This window comes from Triticum aestivum, chromosome 2A, assembly GCF_018294505.1.
Source record: "Triticum aestivum cultivar Chinese Spring chromosome 2A, IWGSC CS RefSeq v2.1, whole genome shotgun sequence".
Classification (NCBI taxonomy): domain Eukaryota; kingdom Viridiplantae; phylum Streptophyta; class Magnoliopsida; order Poales; family Poaceae; genus Triticum; species Triticum aestivum.
Window position 1 is genome coordinate 162,488,684 of NC_057797.1, and position 22,087 is coordinate 162,510,770.

The 22,087-nt window shown below is 43.7% G+C and overlaps 1 protein-coding gene across 1 annotated transcript; it reads left to right on the forward strand.

Annotated features, from left to right (window-relative positions):
* Nucleotides 1-11,450: 11,450 nt before the first annotated feature.
* LOC123188139 (putative MO25-like protein At5g47540) lies at nucleotides 11,451-21,245 on the forward strand. The gene is made up of 11 exons (XM_044600183.1): nucleotides 11,451-12,005; nucleotides 13,942-14,103; nucleotides 14,239-14,357; nucleotides 15,246-15,320; nucleotides 16,009-16,102; nucleotides 17,464-17,523; nucleotides 18,337-18,405; nucleotides 19,454-19,552; nucleotides 20,507-20,551; nucleotides 20,639-20,741; nucleotides 20,917-21,245. Exons 1-11 carry the CDS (start codon nucleotides 11,877-11,879, stop codon nucleotides 20,973-20,975), a joined length of 1,014 nt encoding a protein of 337 aa, XP_044456118.1. The 5' UTR covers nucleotides 11,451-11,876; the 3' UTR covers nucleotides 20,976-21,245.
* The last annotated feature ends 842 nt before the right edge of the window (nucleotides 21,246-22,087 follow it).

Genomic DNA, 22,087 nt, shown 5'->3' on the forward strand with positions numbered 1-22,087 from the left:
TACCATTGATTACATACAACAAGTCATCAACCCACAACGACAACGAGGATACACATTGAATTATAGATCATTTCCAACAAAACATTCTAGTAAAGTAAAGTTTTTCTCACACAACAAATAACAAAGTGATGGAATGAACTTCAGCTCAACCACTCGTCGGCGTTGGAAACGCTTGCTTTGAACCAGAAGTGATTCTCTGGGATGGGCTAGCTACTGTCAATCTCGAGACCAACGCATGACTGATCATCCAGGCTGAAGCGGGCTATGTCAGGACCCATATTGTGATGGTAGGGAAGCATAGCAATGACCGAGGTAAATACAGTTGCTTCTTATAAATGGTAGTAACATTGTGTCAACAGCAGCTGGATCGCCTTTCACCATCATTGGATAGTTTTGTCCAAGGAAGAGTGACTTTCCTCCAAGACTTTTAATACTGAACCAGGGAGAAGGTGTTGGCGCTAGTACACTAGTATCCATCCTGAATACCCTGCAACGGATGTTGGAATAGGTTCGGAGAGTGCGACCATGCGAGACGACACCTACTTCCTTAGTAACTTCAGCAGTGCCCTGTATACAGACAAGAAGAGGTGATCCATCGAAATAAGTTGCCAGGCACCACTGAGTATATGGGTCATGCTTGTCCTCATGCTCGTGATCATCAGCATCGTCATCTCCCCCTTGGTTATAATTTTTTTCAAGTATAGGTGGTGGAATGTTCACAGGACCTTGGAAACACAAGAAGGTTAATTAGTAAAGGGAAGCTAGCTAGCCCGCATGCATGTGGATGAAACAATTATAATTACGATGGAAGAAAAACGTACCAAAAGCATGATGATTTCATGCAAAAACAGCCCACGAGTGGTGGCAGCAAACACAAGACCCTCATATTGAATTGCATCACCGTACTCATCCATGTACAAAAATTGATTTTTGAGCAATATACATCGAGGCGTGGAAGTAAGGAAGGCAACAAGATTGTCGAAGATACCAACAACTTCATAGTTCGTGTAATCCCAAGAGCGGTTGGGAACTTGACAAATTGCTATCTTCCGTAGACGACAGTCACCATGATCGTATTTGAACTCACATAGATCATATGTGTGCTCAACCTCTGGGCAGTCTGAGATTTTTGGAAGTGGAACCCAGTGACGAGTGTACACATTCACAAGTTCCCGCTCGCAATTGTATCCAGTATAAACAACCCAATCTTCATTTGCGCCTGCCCAAGCCTTGCCCTCAAGCGATGGCATCTTAACATCACACGTATCATTATCAAGCGGCATCAACTTGCACAAGGCGAGGCTTCTGTCGTCGCCGCGCCAGTCAGCAGGGTCACATCGAAGAAGATAGGGGAGATAAAACCGCTCCAGGACCCTTGGGTTGCTTTTAATGATGTTATTAGTTGAGTCGAGAATGCTCTTGAACGAACCTGCCATGCTAGCCGAGGTGATGACGTCGCACCGATCAATGAGTTCCTCCACCACGTCATCTTTCAGATCGGGGCAAGAATAACGGGGTCGTTTCTGGCCTGTTCCCTCCATGGAGAAGATGATCGAACAATGGCAGAAGGAAGGGTGAAGGCAAATGGAGGGAGGAAGAGCGTGCGACAACAATTCCAAATCGATAGGGAAAGGCGAAGAGGCGGTGGATGGTTGCCACTGTACAAGAAGAGGCTAGTGGGGAGCGAACGGTTGCCACAGAGGTCACACACTGACGACAAGGCCGAGTGAACCGCATGCCGTATATCGCACACACCTTGATCTGGCTGACCGTTTCTTTTGTGTTACCTAATCACAAACAGTTCATCTGAGTGAACCGTATGTTGTACATTGCACACACCTTCATCTGGATGCCCGTTTCTTTTATGTTTCCTAATCACAAACAGTTCATCCGAGTGAACCGTATGATGTATATCGCACACACCTTTATCTAGTTGTCCGTTTCTTTTGTTCCTCCTCATCGCAAATAGTTAATTGAACTGAACCGTATGCCCTGCATCACACACGCAACAAAAATCCGAACCGTGTTTGATGCATCCATCATCGCAAATGTTTTTCACCTTTTTGATGGTTTTTTATACCATTGTTTGTGATTATTGCATTTTACACAGTTTCGTTGAAGGGTCTCTGATCGTAGTGTCACGTTAGCAGCATCCTGCAGTAGTGAAGAGTGCCTTATTAAGAAATGGTAAAGAAAGTAATGCAGGTAAGGTTCAGGATAGTGAGACATCCTTGTTGGTCTCCAACAAAGATGATAAAACAACCAAGGAAAACTGTCTTGAAGACGATGAGACAACCCCAAAGTCCTGTCTTGGTTTAGTGTTCGAGTTACTGGCCACTACCGCTGGCACAAGCTATTCAAACTCGTTGTCCGAATTAGTTCAGTTTCTTGAGTCTCAACTACAAGCTGAAAGACATCGATCAGATGTGCTATGACAAGAAGCCGAAGGACTGCGGAAGTCCCTGGAGCATTCAAATGCATACTTTCTGGTGCAATAACAAGCGTTGGAGGATTTTAGCACCAAACAGGACAAAGCTAATAAGATTGCTAAGCTTATTGCCAGCATGGTGGATACCCAGGATAACATTTCTTGAGCTCTTCTGAAGTTGTTTCAGTTATGGACTTTTTCTGTTGCCACGTTTATTTGCACTGGTGGCCAATTTAGACGGCCAGTGTATGTAATATGCTGCTTTGTTCCCTATATTTGCATTGGTGGCAAACTTTGATGCCCAGTGGATGTAATATGTGTCATAGCCGTAATATCCTAGCATTAGTTGCTTGCTTATTTATTTCCTTATTGTCTTGTTTAGTTGTTTGCCTGTAGTCACTGCAGTTCTTTTTCCACGTTTTTCTAGTGGCCACAATAACCTATTTTTATAACTAGGCCACAATAACCATGGCAACACACTGACTGTTGTAACCATGGTCCTGCTACCTGCGGTAGTGACCATGGCCCTCCACGGGATGTACAATCCATGGCCCTTCTATGGGCTGTAGGATCCATGGGCCTTCTACGGGCCGTAGGATCCATGGGACTTCTACGGGTCGTCTCATCTATGGGCCTTCTATGGGCTGTATAATCGTTTCGCCAAACATGGGCCATACTATTTGTGGACCAATAACGATCCGCAAAATGGGTCGTAAACGGGCTAGAGTGGAAATCGTCTGTTTTATGGCCCGACAATAACGTGCCATTAATAGGCCGTATTTGATGACGCTATGAAAACAGCCCAACGGGTTAACGGGCCACAAACAGGCCGATTGTAACCACGGGCTGAATTTGGCCCATGAGCGGAACATGCCAGTAACCGACCGTAAGTAATCGAATTCTGGAAATGAGACCAAGAATAAATGGGCCCTTAGAAGGCCGAAAGTTAACACGGGCTGGAAAACGGATGATAGACTAATGCGCCGTTAATGGGTATAAAGTGATACACTGTTCATTACGGGTCAGTTTCACCACGGGTCGTTAATGGGCCTGATGTCTACTACACAACCTTCTTCTTGTAGACGTTGTTGGGCCTCCAAGTGCAAAGGTTTGTCGGATACTAGCAAATTTCCCTCAAGTGGATGACCTAAGATTTATCAATCCATGGGAGGCATAGGACGAAGATGGTCTCTCTCAAGCAACCCTGCAACTAAATAACAAAGAGTCTCTTGTGTCCCCAACACACCCAATACAATGGTAAATTTTATAGGTGCACTAGTTCGGCGAAGAGATGGTGATACAAGTGCAATATGGATGATAGATATGTGTTTTTGTATCTGAAAATATAAAAACAGCAAGGTAACTAATGATAAAAGTGAGCACAAACGGTATTGCAATGTGTTAAAACAAGGCCTAGGGTCCATACTTTCACTAGTGCAAGTTCTCTCAACAATAATAACATAATTGGATCATATAACTATCCCTCAACATGCAACAAAGAGTCACTCCAAAGTCACTAATAGCGGAGAACAAACAAAAAGATTATGGTAGGGTACGAAACCACCTCAAAGTTATCCTTTCTGATCGATCTATTCAAGAGTCCGTAGTAAAATAACACGAAGCTATTCTTTTCGTTCAATCTATCATAGAGTTCATACTAGAATAACACCTTAAGATACAAATCAACCAAAACCCTAATGTCACCTAGATACTCCAATGTCACCTCAAGTATCCGTGGGCATGATTATAAGTTATGCATCACACAATCTCACATTCATCTATTCAACCAACACAAAGAACTTCAAAGAGTGCCCCAAAGTTTCTACCGAAGAGTCAAGATGAAAACGTGTGCCAACCCCTATGCATAAGTTCACGAGGTCACGGAACTCGCAAGTTGATCACCAAAACATACATCAAGTGGATCACGTGATATCCCATTGTCACCACAGATAAGCACATGCAAGACATACATCAAGTGGTCTCAAATCCTTAAAGACTCAATCCGATAAGATAAATTCAAAGGGAAAACTCAATTCATCACAAGAGAGTAGAGGGGGAGAAACATCATAAGATCCAACTATAATAGCAAAGCTCGCGATGCATCAAGATCGTGCCAGCTCAAGAACACGAGAGAGAGAGAGAGAGATCAAACACATAGCTACTGGTACATACCCTCAGCCCCGAGGGTGAACTACTCCCTCCTCGTCATGGAGAGCGCTGGGGTGATGAAGATGGCCACCGGAGAGGGATTCCCCCCTCCAGCAGGGTGCCGGAACGGGTCTAGATTGGTTTTCGGTGGCTACGGAGGCTTCTGACGGCGGAACTCCCGATCTATTCTGTTATCCGATGTTTTTAGGGTATATTGATATATATAGCGAAAGAAGTCGGTCAGGGGAGCCACGAGGGGCCCACGATGGTGGGGGCGCGCCCAGGGGGCAAGCGCGCCTCGCTACCTCGTGGCCACCTCGAAGCTTCCCTGACGTCTAATCCAAGTCTCTTGGATTGCTTCCATTCCAAAAAAACTTTCCCGAAGGTTTCATTCCGTTTGGACTCCGTTTGATATTCCTTTTCTTCGAAACACTGAAATAGGCAAGAAAACAACAATTTGGGCTGGGATTCCGGTTAATAGGTTAGTCCCAAAAATAATATAAAAGTGTATAATAAAGCCCATAAACATCCAAAACAGATAATATAATAGCATGGAACAATAAAAAATTATAGATATGTTGGAGACGTATCAGCATCCCCAAGCTTAATTCCTGCTCGTCCTCGAGTAGGTAAATGATATAAATAGAATTTTTGATGTGGAATGCTACCTAACATATTTATCAATGTAATCTTCTTTATTGTGGCAAGAATATTCAGATCCATAAGATTCAAGACAAAAGTTTAATATTAACATAAAAATAATAATACTTCAAGCATACTAACAAAGTAATCATGTCTCATCAAAATAACATGGCCAAAGAAAGCTATCCCTGCAAAATCATATAGTCTGGATATGCTCTATCTTCGTCACACAAAATATTTAAATCATGCACAACCTTGATGACAAGCCAAGCAATTGCTTCATACTTTTGATGTTCTCAAACTTTTTCAATCTTCACGCAATACATGAGCGTGAGCCATGGACATAGCACTATACGTGGAATAGAATGGTGGTTGTGGAGAAAACAAAAATGATAAGATAGTCTCACATCAACTAGGCATATCAACGGGCCATAGAGATGCCCATCAATAGATATCAATATGAGTGAGTAGAGATTGCCATGCAACGGATGCACTAGAGCTATAAGTGTATGAAAGCTCAAAAATAAACTAAGTGGGTGTGCATCCAACTTGCTTGCTCATGAAGACCTAGGGCACTATGAGGAAGCCCATCATTGGAATATACAAGCCAAGTTCTATAATGTAAAATTCCCACTAGTATATGAAAGTGACAACATAGGAGACTCTCTATCATGAAGATCATGGTGCTACTTTGAAGCACAAGTGTGGTAAAAGGATAGTAGCATTGCCCCTTCTCTCTTCTTCTCTCATTTTTTTTTGGTTTTTTTGTTTTGGGCCTTCTCCCTTTTTATGGCCTCTTTCTTTCTTTTTTTATTTTTCGTCCAAAGTCTCATCCCGACTTGCGGGGGAATCATAGTCTCCATCATCCTTTCCTCACTGGGACAATGCTCTAACAATAATGATCATCACACTTTTATTTACTTACAACTCAAGAATTACAACTCGATACTTAGAACTAGATATGACTCTATATGAATGCCTCCGACGGTGTACCGGGATGTGCAATGATTCATGAGTGACATGTATGAAAGAATTATGAACGGTGGCGTTGCCACAAATACGATGTCAACTACATGATCATGCAAAGCAATATGATAATGATGGAGCATGTCATAATAAACGGAACGGTGGAAAGTTGCATGGCAATATAACGGGCCGTGGAATGGTCCTTCAGCCATCTGGGTGGGTCGGGCCTTCTGCTTGAACGATTCTCCCCGCACCTGCTTCACTTGTCGGATCTGCTACAGGGTCTTGTTCGCTTGCCGCCTGCTCGTTCTGATCCGCAGGATCAGTGCTGCACTTGGGGACGCTGACAATGTATCTTATGTCTTCTAGGTGTGTTGAATGATGCGTCGGATAAGTAGTTAGCACTTTTGCGAACCAACCTGTGGTTGGATGGTTAGAGGGACTGTGGTATCCCAACCCACCAGGGTTCAAATCCTGGTGCTCGCATTTATTCCTGGATTTATTTAAGAATTTTCGGTGATGCGCATTCAGTGAGAGGAGACGTTCCCGTCGACGACGAGGTGCCTACGGTGACTTCATAAATTTCAAGATGATATGCGGACTCGGTCTTTCGGAGGTGTGTTGGCCCAGACCCGACGTCGAGTACTTTCCGACGACTGGAGACGACCGATGACGAACGAAGCTCGCTGACGAACTTGACGATTTACTTTACGCCGAGTGGAACTGTAGTACAAAGCTAGCCTTGTCCTTGATCGATCTTTCCTGGACGTGATGGAGTAGTACTTTTAGCCGTCCGAGACACCAACGCAGTATGTATACAATCAATCAAAGGTACACGAATACTTTGACTTGATTTGGATGGCTACAGGCTCGTGTCGAGCCTGTCGTAACTTCTATTGCTTTTCTGGTTGTGTTTACAAGGGGCTATACAAACATATATATAGTAGCAAGATTGGCTAGCTAACCTACTCGGTTACTACTCCTAATCCTACTAGGTGATGAATATGAAACCTACACGGACACACGCACATGTCGTGTTTAGTTCCAACAATCACCCCCCTAAACATGACGTCGTTACGTTACAGCTCCGACGCCGATCCTTCTTGTCATCTCCAAGAACTTCTCTCGATCCAAAGCCTTGGTTAGGATATCTGCCAGTTGATCATCATTGCAAACATAGTTGACCTTCATCTTACCTTCTTCCACGTAGTCCTTTATATAGTGATACACCATATCAATGTGCTTGCTCCTTTCATGCCACACTGGATCCTCGCATAGAAAAGTTATAGACTCGCCGTCAACATTGAGCACCACCTGTTCCGGATCTCGATCCATGAGATCACCGTGTAGCCTCCTTAGCCACACACCTTGACACGCCGCAGCGGGCGCTGTGATATACTCGATTGCATCAACGGCAGTTACTTTACTCTTCTTGCTTAGCTCAAGACGAGGTTCCATTGGAGCGTCAATTGGATTGCAACATTTCATGCCATAGTTTTCAAGTATCTTCCTTGCATATGCCACCTGGCATAGCGTGATCCCCTCCGTCTTTTGATGTACCTCTATCCCGGGGTAGTAGCTCAAAAAACCGAGATCATCCATCTTGAAAAGCTCTTTCATCTGTAGCTTGAACTTTGCAATCAACTCTTCATCTGCTCCGGTAATTAATAGGTCGTCGACGTAGATGCCAACTAGTAGACGATCCCTTCCTTCACCTCTCTTGTACATTGCATGCTCTTGTGGGGCTTTCTCAAATCCAAGAGAAACCAATGTCCGATCAAGTTTGATGTTCCACTCCTGAGGTCCTTGCCATAGTTCATACAAGATTTTGTGTAACTTCAGTACCTTGTGTTCTTCTCCCTCTTTGATGAATCCCAGTGGTTGGTTCACATAAACGTCTCCTTCTAACTCGCCATTCAAAAATGCGGAGTTTACATCCAAGTGATGTACCTTCCATGATTCTTGAGCCGCGAGAGCGATGAGTAATCTCACCGACTCCATCTTTGCAATGGGAACGAACAATTCTTCGAAGTCCACACCTTTCTCTTGCACATACTCTTTGGCTACTAGCCTCGACTTGTGCTTCACACATCCTTCGACATCTTTCTTGATCTTAAATTCCCACTTGAGCTTTATAGCTTTTTCATTGTTGAGAAGATCCACAAGCTTCCATGCATTGTTGTCGTGGATCAACCCCAACTCCTCTTTCGTAGCCTGACGCCAATACTCCTCCATATTTGCGTCTTCAAAATTTTCCGGTTCCTCGATGTGCAAACATCGTTGCCCTTTACTTTTCATCTTCACCGATTTTATTTGAAGCGCTTCATCTGGTTCATGTGGTCGTTCTTCTGTCTCCAGTGCTGTCGAAGGAGACGGCACATCTTTTGAAGTTGCCAAACTTCTCTTTTCTGGCATTTTGGCCACACCCAAACTGCTCTCTAGAGAAGAACCTGCAACGCTTGGGCTACTACTTTCCTGACCACCAGCCACTAGGCTAACTTCTGTTTGTCCAACTGCAGCACCTTCTGACGCGTGTCCTTTCCCTGGACCGTGCCCACCTTCTAGCCTATTGGAAAAGCCTCCAAAGGCTCCCGTGGATGTACCTCCTCCACCGAGTGGGCTGCCTAATGGTGAACTTGGCGCAACATGCACACCTCCTGCTGACTCGCCCGGTCTACTGCGCGATGCAACGCTCGCGTCGGTCGACTGCACGAGCGACCTACTGCGTGCAGCACCTCCAGTTGTGCCTGGACTAGTCTTGTCTGGTGCGCTACAACTCATGACGCCTGCGCTCCTAGCCGAACCGGCTGGCTTCATGTAGGCAGCACACTCGTCTGGTCCGAGTGTAACTCGCCGCACATCTCGATTTGCCTTGTGATGTTTTGACACGACCACATCGAGACGCCTTCTGACGTGGACTTCTAACGCCACGTCTTCGTCTATCTTCAGATTTTGTGAATTGCTCTTTCGGCCACAGCTGGCCTCTCGCGGAGGCGCCGCACAAAGACTGCTTCTCCATGGCCGTGCACACGCAGCTATCGCCGCATCCGTTCCAGCAAAGTTGGCACTTACGTCCATAGCATTGACATAAGTTTTGGAATCACTCCCCGTATCTGTAGCTTCAACACAGGTTTTCGAACCATGATCATGATGGCAAACCTTTTCTTCCACAAGCTCGGCAATTTCTTTAGTCAACACTTGATAGTCTGGATCCTCCTCGTCCACCAGTTTACACATCAACATCATGTCACCATCATCTCCTTGCTAGGCCATCAGCGCCTTCTGCTTCGGTGCTTCCTCGCAGCTAGCCTTGAAGTGGCCGAGGAGTCCACAGTTATAACACCTCACTTTCCTGATGTCAAACTTTCTCCTCGGTGGTGGTGCAGCCTCATTGTCTAAGTCGTCGTCCGAGTCAGCGAAGTTCTTTCTCGCCGAACGCTGCTTTCCCTTCTTCTTGCTGCTGCTCTTGGACCCGCCTTGCTTTTCAAGGGCGATCCAATGCGCCTTTGTGAGCATCACAAGCTCGTTGTTCCCCCCGTCCCCAAGACTGTACCGCATACGCTCGTCGTGAGCCTTGTAGCGTCCGACGAGATCATCAATGGAGAGGGTCTCGAGATCGACACACTGCTCGATCGCCATGACAATTTGCAGGTACCGGGGAGGGCCGCGCGCAAGAACCGCCGGACAACCGAGGCCTGTGTGAGGTTTTCTCCAAGCGCGCGAATCTGATTGACGAGAGTAGCCACCCGTGAAGCGAACGCATCCACGGACTCATCATCGCCCATGACCAAAGTCTCGTAGTTCCTTAGGAGAGTTTGGAGATTGGCTTGCTTGACACGGGTGTGTCCCTCGAACATGAGCTTCAGCGTATCCCACACCTCCTTTGCCGTTGCTTTGGCGATTAGGTGCTGGAGGACATCCATCGGCATCACCGAGTAAATCGCCACGCCGCCTGCCGATCCTTCCGGTGCTCGGCTCCCTCCTTCTTGAACGCGTCGCCTTCGGTATCCACCACGTCCCATAGCTCATTGGCACGGAGACCACACTCCATGAGGGCCTTCCAGACCCCGAAGTTCTCGCGATCAAACCGTGGATACGACGAACTCGCCGGAGCAGCAATTACTTTAGCCGCACCGGAGTACTCCGCCAACTGCTTGGTCTTCTCGTCGTCCGACATGATCCTCCGTTACTAGAAGATCAACCTTGCTCTGATACCAATTGTTGGCCCAGAGCCGACGTCGAGTACTTTCGAACGACTGAAGACGACCGACGACGAACGAAGCTCGCTGACGAACTGAACATTTACTTTACGCCGAGTGGAACCGTAGTACAAAGCTAGCCTTGTCCTTGATCGATCTTTCTTGGACGTGATGGACTAGTACTTTTAGCCGTCCGAGACACCAACGCAATACGTATACAATCAATCAAAGGTACACGAATACTTTGACTCGATTTGGATGGCTACAGGCTCGTGTCGAGCCTGTCGTAACTTTGTATTGCTTTTCTGGTTGTGTTTACAAGGGGCTATACAAACATATATATAGTAGCAAGATTGGCTAGCTAACTTACTCGGTTACTACTCCTAATCCTACTAGGTGATGAATACGAAACCTACACGGACACACGCACATGTCGTGTTTAGTTCCAACAAGGTGCTCATAGGGGTAGGGTGTGCATGTGTGCATTCATAGGGGTGAGTATATGCACGTGTATATGAGTGCTTGCGTCTGTACCGTGTTAAAAAAAGTAGTTAGCACTTTGCACTTCATCTGCACAGAGTTTTTTGCTTCAACTTTTTTTTCTAAAGTTCAAAGACGAAAATATTTTTCTTCATCTGCTGTGAGTTGCTCCTACGGTGTGGCAATGTAGCCGATGTTACTCATCAAATTCCATGGGGTCCATGCTAGAATCACCCGTGCATGGAGGGAAAAAAGGCCATAATGATGTGAAATGCACACATGCCATTAAAACTATTGCATTATTATCATATTTGATTGATGACGGCTGGCATGGACGTGTTTATAATCTTAAATTCAATTATTAGCTTATACTCCTATCATTTAGTATTTGTATATATGCAGCAATACATAAGTGGATAGGCTTGCTGGTTTAAATAGACTCGATTCAAATACGTTTGTAGTAGTACTGATTTGCATAGAGGTTTTGGATTGGATTTTAAAGCATACCGCGTGCGGCTCACCTAGGCGAAAAGTTCGGCAAGATCACGGAGTCCAAAGTTGATCACCCAATTTTCTGCAGACCCGGAAAGAGAAAAAAGCGGAGGAGAAAACGAGGCAGCGAGGAGCGGACGGGGCAAAGAAGCGTCGAGAAACGCACCACCACCCCCAACCGACCCCCCGCATCGTCCGTACCGGCCGGTGGATAGAGCCATAGAGGGATCTCCGATCTCGGCCCTCCTGGCCAACACCGCCCCGCGCGACGAGTCCATCGCGAGCCCGGCATCCTCTCGACGGCAAAACCTAGCCTCCCCGCCGCGTCCCGTCGGATCGCGTCCGTCCCCGAGCGGAGGAGGAGGAGGCGGGCGCCCTAGGAGGGGCATCCCGAGGTAGTCGTGGCGCTGTTCCGCGGCTGCTTCTCGTTCGGGTCGGCGGGGCGGAGAAGGCCCGCGGCCTCGCCCTTGCCATCGCCGCCGCGCGTGACCGCCGCATCGGCATCGGACGACGGCGCCAAGATGAAGGGCCTCTTCAAGTCGAAGCCGCGGACGCCGGCCGACGTGGTGCGGCAGACGCGTGAGCTCCTCATCTACGTGGACCTCCACGCCGGCTCACGCGGCGCCGACCCCAAGCGAGAGGAGGAGAAGGTGAGATCGAATCCGGCCGGCCTTCCTGTTTCGATGCCCCGTCCCTGCCCACCGATTTGGCTCGGATCGCGCATGGGAGTGGAAGCTTTTTATCCCTTGCTTGGTTTGGCCTGATTTGTGCCTCCGCACTCTTATTTCTATGAGCGTTGCAGCGGGTGGAACGTTGCTGCTTGCGTGACCGCTATGTATTATTCGTCGCTGCTCGATTTGCTGCTATTTAGGCCGTTGTAGGACTTAACTAGCTTACTTCATTATAATCTATATGATGATTACATGACTGTAGCATATTAAAAGGGGCTGGTTCAGGGAATTCAGGAAGATACGTTTTTTGGTATATGAGCATAACTAAGTTACTTAATTAGGATAATGTTGCAGATGGGGCATGTGATAGATGGTAGGCGGTTTACTCGTCGTACATAAATTCAATGTATGCTTACAATTTTGGTATATGAGCTGCAAGTCAATTGCGATAATATTTTAGATGGGGCATGTGATAGATGGTAGGCGGTTTACTCGTCATTCATAAATTCAATGTATGCTTACAATTTTGGTATATGAGCTGCAAGTCAATTGCGATAATATTTTAGATGGGGCATGTGATAGATGGTAGGCGGTTTACTCGTTATTCATAAATTCAATGTATGCTTACAATTTTGGTATATGAGCTGCAAGTCAATTACGATAATGTTGCGGACGGGCATGAGATAGATGTTCGATGGCTTGCTTGCCATCATTAATAAATTCATAATTCGATGTATGCTTCTTGTTACCGTACATTCGACGTAGGAAGTAAGCAGGATTGTGCAGCAAGAGTGAACGCCAAGCTTCTAAATTAGGACCCTCTTATCTGGGGAGCGTTCGCTTGGAGGGGTGGCATTGCGAACATTTTGATGGCATTTTTAGTTGGTCTGGGGTGGCAGTTTCTTCAGAACAGCATTTCATTTTCTGGAATGAAGGCTCAAAACTGCCATCCTCCCAGAAAATGCCATGTTGTTCTGAAGAAACTGCCACCCTCGATACAACTGAAACTGCCATGAAAAACGTTCGAAATCCCATGCTTTCCTGGCGAACGGCCGCCAGTTAGCTTTTCCGCTAAATTGTGGGTCATGTAGTGGTCATGCCACTCAGCAAGAGCAGGGCGAGCAGAGTGGTCGGAGGTTCTGGTGAGTACATAGATTGACATGGCAGCAGCTCTCTGCATGACGTGGTACAAGGAACCTCCAAACGGTGTCGTGGGCATTCCATAGGCGCCACATCCCAACAGCAAAGGGGGAGGGATCTAGGAAATGAAGCGCTTCACTGCGATCATACAATTAAGATTACACTTGGATAGTGAAAGTGGGATCAGTGGTGGTACATAGATCGTAGGTCAGAAAGAAGTCATGGAGGCAGAGGCTAGAGCCAGTTCTGTTTCATCAACTGTCTCCCTCCACACAGCTTCCCTTCTGTGCTGTTGTAGCTGATGTACATGGGCCACAAGCTAGCTCTTCAGCCCAATTGCTGCGAAACCGTGCAGCCCAACATACATTACCATGCCCGTGAGACTTCTCTAGTGAGCTGCTGACTGTGGGCACACAATAGGGCTAACTATGAAATTATTAATCTGCAACACTAAACTATCTCAACTTAAGTAATGCTTCTTCGGGTCAGCTTCACGAGGAGTAATAACAAAGGTGCAACCACCCTGATCTATGTCTTAACTCAGCATAAAAATCTTTACTTGAGCAATGAATGTCTTCTTGGAGTAATAGTAGTGATAGTCTTTTGAAGAAGATATTATTTTGAATATGTGCTAGCACATGGCCATTTGATTGCTCTGATTTTATGCATTACGCGGAACTTTGGTATTCTTCTCAAATTGTTCTGACAATAATACTTCTCGACTCAAATGATATGTTCTTGTATACTAACTGCAGCTTACATTATGTTTACGCAGATGGCAGAATTAAGCAAAAATATAAGGGATTTGAAGTGTATTCTGTATGGCAACGGCGAACAGGAGCCTGTCACTGAAGCTTGCGTGCAATTGACCCAAGAATTCTTCAGAGAGAACACTTTACGATTATTAATTATGTGTGTTCCGAAAGTAAACCTGGAGGTATTTAACTTGATTTTGTATTTTTAGATCATGACAAGAGTATATAAATATTTTATTCAATAGATAACTTTATTGTTATTATTCGGATGTCTTAATCTCATAGATAACATTTATTTGCACTTTGGATTGTTGCAGGCAAGGAAAGATTCTACTCAAATTGTTGCAAATTTGCAACGACAGCAAGTCAACTCAAGGATACTTGCATCTGAATACCTTGAGGCAAATAAAGATCTTTTGGACACCTTAATTTCTGGGTAAGTCCTAATAAGTAAATAAAAGCTACACAGCGGTGCTTCCTTTAAAAGAATGTTTCTTTCCCGAATCTTGATTTTTTATCTTCCTATTTTTATTTTGTGCTTGTTACTGCTGCTTGGGCGCTTGCATTGACCTTCATGGCTCCATGTGACTGAAAGCTGCGTGCTTCCGTGCTCCATATATCACACTTTTAACTTAATAAATCAGAATGACCAAATGAAGACGCATAATATTGTTTCCTTTAAATTTGAAGTCATACCATCGGATGCATGTATTCTTCTGGTATTTATGAAATACCCCCTCCGTCTCAAAATAAGTGTTTCAACTCTGTACTAACTCTAATACAAAGTTGTACTAAGTTTGAGACACTTATTTTGGGATACTCCCTCCGTCCGGAATTACTTGTCATCAAAATGAATGAAAATGGATGTATCTAAAACTAAAATACATCTACATACATCCATTTCAATGACAAGTATTTCCGGACGGAGGGTTTATTACTAAATATAATTTAGCGAATGTTTATGCCCCCATTAGTTCTTTTGTGGCTTGTGTCACATGATCAGTCAGTAACTGACATTCACGGCCATCTCACAGAAATAGTACTGGGATGATTGTCGAAGTTTGATCTAGCTTGAATTCCTTTGGATTCATGTTCTATTCTATTTTCATGTATCAGGCTACATGATACATGATGCTAGTGTCTTTATATTTTTGAGACATAAAATTTGGCAATACATTTGCGAAGTAAGCAACTCATCTACCAAATGTGGCCAGTTTTGGGAAGTTGCTTTGGTTATATGGTTATTGTTTCCAACTATTGCTTCTGTTTTGTTAATAACTTTTGTAATACTGTTGCTTGATTCATTTATTTCTTGACCTCACAGGTACGAGGATACAGAGGTTGCTTTACATTATGGTGCAATGTTGAGGGAATGTATTCGCCATCAGAGTATTGCAAGGTGCCATTACTGGATTGGAATGTTGACATAACTGTATAAACCCATCACACATATACCTATCAACCAAGATCCGTAGGATGAAGGCTTCTTTTATGGGAGCAATACAGGATAACTCTAATGGTATCTACATTATAATAGCAATTTAGAGAGCCCAAAAGAAAGCCAGGCACAAGACACCGAAAAAGCTTTTATAAGTTGACCCCACCACTACAAAATTCTTAAGATATTTATAAAGAGGTCGAAATATGCATTCCACATTATCCACACGTACCCTTTTTTGTTGGAAAGGGTCACGGAGCACACTAGAGTTACTACCCACGAATTGAAAACTGAAAATGTATGTCGCAGACCCCTTTACGGTATACCTGTGGCTGCAAACTTTGGAGGCTGTTTTTGTGTTGGTACTTCATGCACTATATATAAAAAGTTTCGAGGGATATGTGTCAACACCATTAGAAGACAGCAGTGCATATCTAACGCCAAGGTCCTGTTGTGTGAATGGTTCTTGTATGCATGTAAAAGCAGTACCTCGCAGACATGGCGAGCTTTTGTAGTGTGATCTGGTTGATATTGGAAGTGTTTTTTGAGCTCCATTCTTCTCCAGAATAGTATATGCACTTAACAGAGCTGTATGAATTGCGAGTTGCAGAAATGATGCTTGATTATCAAAGTATTTGTTCATTGACAGGTATGTTCTAGAGTCTGATCACATGAAGAAGTTCTTTGACTATATACAAATTCCAAATTTTGACATAGCATCAGATGCTTCTGCAACCTTCAAGGTGACTTGCTTTTTCATTTCCTGCTGTTTGCTTCAAATATTGAATTATGAATTAAACAGAACTTGTGTTTGCTCAGACATTTAACCGCCTTTGAGCATTATTGCTTCTGACATCTTTCAGTTTTTTGCTATGCATAGTAATGAGCATTGATAAAATATCAATCTCATTGTTATCACTGTTACTTTGATAAGTATTCAAAAAATATATGGAAATTGATTGGGTGCCCAGTGGATGCCGTGCCCTGCACACACGGTGCGTTGGGTGTGGGTGGATGAGAATGAATGGAGACGCATGTAATAAGCATGGCAGACTGTTATCACCAGAAAATAACAGCACAAACCCATACACAATCATTATGACCTGGAAATGGTACACATGTACAGGTCGCATCCACGGAGTTAAATTTAAACTTTGAAATTGTGTGTGAGAGAGGCGTTGGTGCTGCGCTTGGAGGCAGGGCACCTCTCTCATAGCTCGTCAATAGAGCGGAAGCACGTACATTCACAGCAGCTACATGCGTATATACTTGAGCACGTGCGTGTGCTACATGTTGAGCCAAGGTCATGAGCGCATGTGGCGTACTGGCGTTTGACATGCTGAAGCACAGTGACATGCATGTGCATGGGCACATATACGCACAAGCTACATGGGCACAACACAACTCCATGAGACGTACACATCCATTCACACAGAGTACAAGAGGACACACATATGCTCCATGGGCATGTATAAGCTCCATGGACACACTGCATCAATACACACGTAACTGTCCATGACACGCACGCACGTTGGTCTGACGTAATTTGCATTTCTCTGGTCTATGATTTATCCATGGTGGGTCGTTCATGCATGTGTGCAAACAATATAGCTGCGCCACTTGTCCGGGCTTGCCATGCAGCCTGGCACGCGGTGGGCGCTGAGGTAGTCGGTGTGACCCAACTATCTCTGATGTGGCAGGAGTTTGGCCATTAATGGCCCGACCTGCCGACGCCCCACCTAATCGCTCCGGGCATGGTACTAGCAACATACAACACCATGCCCCCTCGGGCACCAGATAAGGTAGCGCTGTTGCTTGTTTGGTGTGGCACAATTGGCAGCTGTTGCCGTTTCAAGAAGCCATACTTTTGGAAAAACAGTTAAGCTGACTTGCTTTATCCACCCAACTTGTATCTTAGCCCTGCCAAGGATCATACAAGATGACAAAACTATATTGGCAAGGAATGACTTGACGAGTTCAAAGTTCCGAATAAAATATGGGAACATGTTGGCTTGGGTAGTTCTTAATTTTACATCCGCATTTGTGTTCCTCCTCAGATATTCACATATGGTTTTTTGCATTCATTCTCTTCTACTTGGAACAGGAACTTCTGACAAGGCATAAAGCAACCGTGGCGGAATTTCTTTCGAAGAACTATGACTGGGTCAGTACGCATTATCATTAAACTATATGCCATTAATTTACAGTATTGTATTCTACATCGTATTTCATGCCTTGGTCAGTGCCAAATTGTCAATGAGATTATTTCTGTGTATTTGCCATTAATGAATGTTCATGAACGATATGGTTCTTTATAATGCTCTCTTCATGTCATGGACATTTCGTGGATCATATGCAATTGAATGGCATTTCCTCAGTCTATAAGCTGGCTGGATTAGTAGCTTATTTTGCTATTATGATGCATTTGATGATAAGTTTCTGTTATGCATATGTAATAAATGCTATCATGCGGCATAGTTCGTACATAGTTTCTGCATTCTGTTTGGCCTCATTTGATTCTTTAGGCCCCTTTAGGATGTTTGTAGTGTTTCCACTCGTAAACAAATTACAATTATAAATTACTTGTCCCAACAAATACCGTTGGATACGGCTATATTTTCATTCCTCTGCAAAAATGGTGTTTGGGAATGAAACAATGTTGCAGCTTTTTCCCCGATCCCAAAACCTTGCCTCTTTCTCCCCAAATGGGCGGTGTGCTGTTTGCCTCGCCGAGCTCGTGAGTAACTTGAGACTGATCAGGTGGAGCCTGTCCTTTCTCAGAAAAAAAATCAAGAGCTCCCGAGCAGTTTATTACTTTACGGGTGTAATCAGGGAACACTGTTTTTTGGGCTGGTTCAAAATTAGCCATCCAAAAACGTTTTTAGGCTTTCCTGTTTCTTTTTTCAGCTCTGTAAAATTACACTGGTATTGGTACCTCTATGCCAAACAGGGCCTTATCCTTTTTCCTTTTCCTCAGTTCTTTGCAGAATTCAACTCTAGGCTGCTTTCATCATCCAACTACATAACAAAAAGGCAGGCTATCAAGGTATTACTATTTTGTGTGTAGTGGCGGTAAAATTACACTAATTTTGTATGTAGTGGCGGTACTGTTTACCATCATTCTGCATTTGCTATATATTGTGCTTTTCTGTTAAAAGTTATAGTGTGTATTGTTCAGCATGCCTGACTAGTGTCAGTACTCGGTAGACTGTATGCCAAAATGCTCTCTGTAGCTTGCATGCCTTCAATCATCATTCAAATTAGCTTGCGGTGAGCTTTCATGAACCGTTTCCTGTCCTGATAGTAGCAACCAGGAACATCTCGGTTCTTGGAGTGAACTGCTGCACAGCAAGATAACTGAAAGTTGAAAATTGTGGTAAAAGTCTGTTTGATTTTTCTGATTCAAATTGAAACTTTCAATTTAAAATATACTCCCTCCGTCCCAAAATTCTTGTCTTAGATTTGTCTAAATACAGATGTATCTAATTACGATTTAGTGTTAGATACATCCGTATCTAGACAAATCTAAGACAAGAATTTTGGGACGGAGGGAGTATTAGCTAGAAGAATCAGTACCAACTAGCCTAGTACCAACTAGCAAGATCCCACACACAGCCTATTCCAGGTTCTACTCCCAGAACAGGCAGTAATGAGGCATGTTCAGCCTTTCAATTTTTGGAGCTGTGGGACCCACATGGCAGAGATGTACAGTACTCCCTCCATCCCGTAATGTAAGACGTTTCTTGACTCTAGTGTAGTGTCAAAAAACGTCTTACATTATGGGACGGAGGGAGTAGTTAGCAAAAAAGGCAGGGCGGAGATAGTCCCCTCCGCACCAAGGGAATAAAGGCGTTGCCATTTGCCACTGGCATGTTGTGTTTTGTTCATGGTTTATCAGCTTTCAAAAACAAACATTTTGTCTGGCATTTTACTGGGATCCACTGAAAACGTCCAAAATTCTGACACCTACTTACCGTTAGGTTTTATTTAGCCGTATTAATTTATTTTCATATATCATTATTAGTTTATTGAGTATCTTGTATACATTTTCTATTGAATAAATTTTCAGTTTTAATATTTTTGTTTTCTTCCAGCTGTTGGGAGATATGCTCCTTGATAGATCAAATTCTGCAGTCATGATGCGATATGTTGGTTCAAAGGATAATCTTATGATTCTGATGAATCTTTTAAGGGTAAGTTTGCTGCATTTATAACCTGTAAAAGTTTCAGCGTGCAACTTCTAATGTCATCATCCATGCCAGGAGGTTGCTGTTTAAAGCACATCCTAGCCTGTATTGGCTGATATTAACAAACATCCCCAATCCAACATATTATCATTGTATCTTTTCTATACTGTCCTTGCATATCCTTGGATCTGATATATCCAATATACAGCTATCCTGAAGCTGATCTGAATATGCTAGGCCTTAGGCATTTATGCATCGAAAGTTAAATTCCAAAGAAATGATAAAAACTTCCGTCATTTTTTCTGTTCGAAGGAATGCATGGAAACAGGTTTCACAATCTTATTTTGATTTTTTTTGTGAACTTCTTTGATCTAGTCTCTGAAGGGCTACCGGTACTCGTTTCCTTCCAGTTTTCACTTATTCACGAAGTTTTCATGTGTAGCTGGTTAGTCTTTTTTCTTTAAACTTCACAAAATCACCATGTCATAGATAATTCCTTTGATGTGTCAGTTGCCTCTTGTATTGAAATCAGAACTCCAAACAATATTAGCTGGAGTAGACTAGCATTGGGCTTATAAGTTGGCATCCATTAATTTCACTGGGATTTCTGCTCGAAACCTAGGGAATATAAATGGTCCTTGCTGGGTTATGAGAACTTTTCTCCCCAAGATCTATTATAGAATGTTGCTTATGTTCCTGCCGGTTGTGGGTTGTCCTGTGATTCAACGAATGATGGAACTTCAAAGAATAAAGATATGATGTACTTGTTATTGTCACGAACCAAATGTTGTTTTAACAGGATTCTTTGGTCATATAAAGCTACATTACCGTTCAGTTGCACGAATTTCATTCAGATGCTCATAGTTGAAATGCAGATCAGCACCTTACTGTGTCGTTGCATGATTATCTGTCAATATTACTGTGTTGTCAATTTGCTTATTGTTTTCTCAAAAATTTCAGGACTCGAGCAAAAATATTCAAATAGAATCTTTTCATGTGTTCAAGGTGGGTACTGACATCGTAAATAATCTGGCTCCTGTAAATATTTGTTGTTTGTACTCATGCTGATTATCATGTTGCTACATATTTCAGCTATTTGCTGCAAATAAAAACAAACCAGCTGAGGTTGTGAACATACTAGTCACAAATCGAAGCAAGCTTCTTCGATTTTTTGCCGGATTCAAAACTGACAAAGGTAGTTGCATGCTTGTCTGTACTTATGTCTGCACCTGTTTTCTGTGGTTCAGTTTTATTTTGAGCTTATCAGCTCGTATACGTTATTACCTCAATTGAGCCTTTGCTTATTCTAGGATTTAGTTTTTGCTTGTAACAACTCCCCATGAACTGATAGGTCGTTTACGATTTTGTAGAGGATGAGCAGTTTGAGGCAGACAAGGAGCAGGTCATAAAGGAGATATCAGCATTGTAACTTCCCTGATGTAGCTTGCGGAAGATTACAAGTTAGGCCTTGCTTAAAGTGGCCTCTCGTGGATTACTGTATTTACCTCACCATGAGAGGCTCTTGCATGGATCCACCGTAATATTTATTAGCGAAGCTGTTTGTGTAATAATAGACTTCTGTGTGTTATTATGTTGGAGTCAAGCAACGGCATGATTATAACTGATGCTGCTACGAGGATGTGATGCTATTTATATGGTTTTGTGGTTGGTCCGAAATTGGGACAGGCGTTTTACCTTATGTTTGGGGTCCTGGCCTTATTTTAAGACACCTGGATCCTTTCATGTACATTATTCTGACATGAGAAGCCTATTGGGGGCCCGGATAGTACAAGACCGATCTAAATTGTGTTGGATCTGTTAGATGTAAAATGAGAGACAGTAGACAGATGTAGAAGTGAACAATTGTCTTTATTAATGATTGATTACAGGTATACAGCCCCGAGGGGATGCATCGAACAGACGCGAGGGTCCGGAGAGATGCGAACGAACAGTCACGCCCTTCGTGTATGGGCGGCTAGGGATAGGGCGCTGATCTGCGCCAGCTCCACCGGTCTGCCTGCGTCCGTTGGATTCATCCATAACATTAGGGCCTCTTTTGGTTCATGGGATAGTATTATCGTAGGAATAGGAATTTTGTAGGAAATGAGATGACATCTCAAATTCTATGAGTAGGAATAGGAAACGAAATATTATTTAGTTGACAGCAAATGAATTTTTTCATTGAGTTTAGGCTCATTTTTATTTTCCTATGAAATGTGGAGGATAGCAACCAATCTTATGTAGGAATAGGAATCCATTCCTATGAACCAAAGGGATTTAAAAGAAAAAAATCTTATAAGAATCATATCCTCTAGAATTCCTATAAAATTCCTCCAAACCAAAGGAGGACTAGATCTGTCTCCTTTCAGTCATGATTGTCTCTCAGTCCCGCATCTCGCACGCGTACATGAAAAATAAAGATGCATCCACCTTCTTTTCAACTGCTCACGCACAACTCTCTCCCATGCGTCTTCCCATGTTTCTACGCACTGACGATTGCAACACCCCATGGCACAGGTTCCAGCTCTGTGTGCAAGTGGT

What these genes read in the sequence shown, in the direction of transcription:
- LOC123188139 (XM_044600183.1), top strand. Translation starts at nt 11,877, where the DNA reads ATGAAGGGCCTCTTCAAGTCGAAGCCGCGGACGCCGGCCGACGTGGTG. An exon ending in TTTCGAAGAACTATGACTGG is followed by an intron (nt 17,524 to 18,336) that starts GTCAGTACGCAT and finishes CCTTTTCCTCAG; the next exon opens with TTCTTTGCAGAATTCAACTC. An exon ending in CGGATTCAAAACTGACAAAG is followed by an intron (nt 20,742 to 20,916) that starts GTAGTTGCATGC and finishes ACGATTTTGTAG; the next exon opens with AGGATGAGCAGTTTGAGGCA.